General features: G+C 44.3%; 1 protein-coding gene across 1 annotated transcript; it reads left to right on the top strand.

Annotated features, from left to right (window-relative positions):
- The first annotated feature begins 885 nt into the window (after positions 1–885).
- LOC130292020 (olfactory receptor 1L4-like) lies at positions 886–1,860 on the top strand. The gene has a single exon (XM_056541451.1). It carries the CDS (start codon positions 886–888, stop codon positions 1,858–1,860), a length of 975 nt encoding a protein of 324 aa, XP_056397426.1.
- Positions 1,861–4,489: the final 2,629 nt, after the last annotated feature.

The raw sequence follows: 4,489 nt of genomic DNA, 5'->3' as shown, positions 1-4,489 counted from the left end.
CCCCAATGCAAATCTATGGGAGGGGACGCCATGCGCCCCCTCCCATAAACTTGCATTGAGGGGGCATGGCCGTGACGTCATGAGCAGGGCGTGACTGTGACGTCACGAGCCTACACCCAGCATCGCCAGTCATACGGCATGGAGCGAAGTTCGCTCCGTGCACCAGATGTCTGGGGTGCCCCAGCTGTGAACGTAGGGTCCCCAGCGGCAGGACCCCCATGATCAGACATCTTATCCCCTATCCTTTGGAAGATGTCTAGGGGCGGAGTCCCCTTTAAGCCAGATTGTGTGAGGACATTTGTAAGTGAATCCTGTATATATCATCAGTAAGCTGGGCTGGATCAGTGGCTCTAATCTGAATGTTATTTTTTTATTTTATTAACTGCAAATCATTTTATTTATTTTTTTTTTTTTTTTTAGGTAAAGCAAGACTCATTTGAATTTTCCATACAAAATAGATCTGGTTTTACACGGTTCTAATACTTGTAGACATTCAACTCTGGAAACATCCACCAAACATAGTCGTTGAATTCTGAAACCCTTTCGAAGTGATAGTTTGCCCCAGCCTTCACATATCAAGATACCGTTATGATATTCTACTTCTTATGAAAGCTTCTTTCTTTTTGAAAATTCTATGGCCGTCTTCCATGTAGATGTCTCTTACAGATAATATGGACCATTGATGGAACTTTAAGGCCATAATGTTGACTTATTTCATCTACAGCCTTCATTATATGGTGTTCTCAAGCTGTGCATGGCAATGGAATATCAGAAGGGAACAGTCTTTGTATATATCACTATCCCTCAAAGACTTTGTATTATATAGAGAATTAATTTATTATTCCTACTTCTGAATGAGCTATCCTAGTCTTGAGATCTTGAGATATGGATGTGAAGAATCAAACCTTCTTAAGTTTCACTCTTCTTGGGCTCTCAGAGAAGCCAAATCTCCGAATGCCCCTTTTCTCTTTTTTCATGGGCGCCTACATCATCTGTATTGTGGGCAATGTCCTAATCCTTCTGCTCATCTCAACCCAGTCTCAGCTCCACACCCCAATGTACTTCTTGTTGGGGAATCTTTCCTTCGTAGATGTTCTTCTGACGTCTATCACCGTCCCCCGGACTCTTTATAGCCTCCTCTCCCAGGACTTGTCCATCTCATTTCATGGTTGTTTCATTCAGCTCTTCCTGTTCCACATGGTGGGTAACATGGACAGCTTTTTGCTGGCCATCATGGCCTTAGACAGATATGCTGCAGTCTGTCAGCCGTTGCATTATACGACCATCATGAGCAAGAAGAAGTGCATCCGTCTGTTGACTTTGTCATGGGCTATAGTGAGCCTTCACTCTACCTTGTTCACCGCCATGACCTCTACTCTTCCCTACTGCAGTTGGGTCATCCACCATTATTTCTGTGATGTCCCAGCCATGCTCTCACTCTCCTGTAAAGACACATCTGCTCAGCGAATGACTGTCTTCATTGAAGGCTCACTAATAGTCATGGGGCCCATGCTGTTTATCCTGGGCTCCTATGTTCTCATCATTAGAGCTGTTTGGAAACTGCATACGTCTAAAGGCTACCGCCGAACCTTCTCCACATGTTCCTCACACTTAACTGTTGTCATCCTTTTCTACAGCTCAGTTATTTTCATGTACTTTCGCCCAAGTTCCCTCTATTCCGTAGCCTACGATCGGATCATAAGTGTGGTGTACAGCATCATAACACCAATGCTCAACCCATTTATATATACGCTGAGAAACAAGGAAGTCAAGAACGCTGTGAAGAAGGTGATACAATGGGGCAGGAAGGATGGTCACAAATGGATGAAGAAGCAGAAGACTGAGAATATTCTTGTGTAATGTCTTAGATCGACCTGTTTTTATTACTGCACTTAAAATATAACATAAAGATATTATAATGTACTATTGGTGAAATAGGTATTTAACACGTCACCATTTTTCTCACTAAATATATTTTCAGGTGCCATTGACATGAAATTTGATGTTAATAACAACCCAAGTAATCCATATATGCAAAGAAACCAAAACAAATAAGCTTCAAAATTAAGTGTAATAATGTAAAAAAAAAAAAAAAAAGACAAACAGAAAAAGTATTGAACACATGAAAAACGGGAAGTGCAAAACGGCCTGGAAAGCCAAGTCAACAGCTGAAATCTATCAGTAGGTAAAAAGTAATCCAGGCCCTTGTCAGTGCAAATTACCAGCTGGTTCCGTCCCAACTGATGGCTACAAAAAGCTCTTCTTGCCAAAGTGTCACATAAGATACATCTCACGATGGGGAAAAGCCAAGAGCCGTCTCCAGACCTTCACAACCTAATTGTTGTAAAAGATAACATTGGTGTTGGTTACAGGCACATTTCTAAGCTTCTGAATGCTCCAGTGAGCTCTGTTGGAGCCATAATACAGAATTGAGAAGAATAATCAGATGTGTTGTCCACGAGCCAAGGACCTAGAGAGCTTCAAAAAGACCTGGAATTAGCAGGTGCTGTTGTTTCAAAGAAAACAGTAAGTAATGCACTCCACCGCCATGATCTGCATGCATTCTCACCAAGCAAGACTCCATTGCTGAATAAAAAGCATGTAAAAGCTTGCGTAAAGTTTACTGCACAACATTTGGAAAAGCCGGAGAAATACTGGCAGAATATAATGCCGTTAGACGAGAATAAAATGGAATAGTTTGGATGCCATAATACACACCATGTTTAGAGGAGAAATGGCCCCGCACATCACCCTAAAACCAACAGTGAAGTTCGGAGGTGGGAACATCATGGCGTGCGGCGGCTTTTTAAACCACATAACTGATGAAAGGATAAATAGGCAAATTTACCAAGACATTCCTGACAAAAATCTACCAGGATGATGAAGATGAAATGAGGGCGGACATTTCAGGAGGACAATGATCCCACACACAAGGCCAAGGAAACTTACAAATGGTTTTAAAGAAAGAAAATAAATCTTCTAGAGTGTCCAAGCCAATCACCTGACTTATATCCCATTGAAATGTGTGAAAAGAACTGAAGATCATGATTCATAGAAGAGGCCCACAGAACCTTCAAGATTTGAAAACTGTGTGGAAGGATGGGCCAAAATCCAACCAGAGTGACTAGTTTCCCCATACTGGAGGCTGAAGCTGTTGTTAGCAACAAAGGCTTAAATAAAATATTAAATAAATATATATTCTTTTTGGAATAACATAGTCCTCTACACTGTTCCATAGTGAAATTTTAGATTTTTTCCAACCAGTACAAAATATAAAGATCTAAAATCACCAACTAAGGGATAAGTCACACTCAAACTCAAAATACTTTATATATGACATATGTTGATATCATATGATATTTGATATACATGTTCTTTGCACCTCAGACACAGATTGTGGAGATGTTCCAGGCCTTATTCGGTTCTGTACGTTGTTGCTTGCTATATATTGTCTTTAGTGGCTCTGCTATCAGTACACTGCCTTGATCTTCTCCAGGTAGGCTACAGATGGATGGGGAGGAAGATCCGCCCCCCATATTCTCTGATACAGGAAGACTGTAGGCTGGTGTGTACCGTATTTTTCGTCCTATAGGACCCAATTTATAGGTGCAAAATCTAAAAAAATAAAGATTTTGAACCAAATAGTGGTCTTCAACCTGCGGACCTCCAGATGTTGCAAAACTACAACTCCCAGCATGCCCGGACAGCCGTTGGCTGTCCGGGCATGCTGGGAGTTGTAGTTTTGCAACATCTGGAGGTCCGCAGATTGAATACCACTGCAGGAGGAGGTAATACTCACGTGTCCCCGCCACTCCGGACCTGTCACCGCTGCCCTGGATGTCGCTCCATCGCTGTCGCCGTTTCCGCTCCGGAACGTCTCTGCTGCCGGCCGGGTATCCTCGCTCTCCGTCGCCGCCATCACGTCATTACGCACGCCGACGCACGTACGCGACTACGTGATGACGAGGAAGGAGAGCGCCGGCATACAAGGGATCCCTGAACGGAGAAGACACCGAGGAGGCAGGTAAGGTCCCTCCCGGTGTCCTGTAAGCACTAACCCGGCTATTCAGTCGGGCTGTTCAGGACCGCGGCGGTCCCGAACAGCTCGACTGAACAGCCGGGTTAGTGTCACTTTCCCTTCAGACGCGGCGGTCAGCTTTGATCGCCGCGTCTGAAGGGTTAATACAGGGCATCACCGCGATCGGTGATGTCCTGTGTTAGCCGCGGGTCCCAGCCGTTGATGGCCGCAGGGACCGCCACGATAGGGGTGTATTCGCCGTATAGGACGCACCGACTTTTCCCCCCCAGTTTTGGGGAAGAAAAAGTGCGTCTTATACGGCGAAAAATACGGTAGTTCATGGATGATTTACACTGCAACACTGCTAACAGAGAGGAATTCTGGGGCTTAAAGTGGTACTCCGCCCCTAGACATCTTATCCCCTATCCAAAGCTGGGTGCAGCAGGGACGCTGGGTGCAGTAGGGAGATCA

The sequence above is a fragment of the Hyla sarda genome, chromosome 9, assembly GCF_029499605.1.
Source record: "Hyla sarda isolate aHylSar1 chromosome 9, aHylSar1.hap1, whole genome shotgun sequence".
Classification (NCBI taxonomy): Eukaryota; Metazoa; Chordata; class Amphibia; order Anura; family Hylidae; genus Hyla; species Hyla sarda.
Note: the sequence above shows the minus strand (reverse complement) of the source record. Positions and strands in the feature narration are given on the sequence as shown.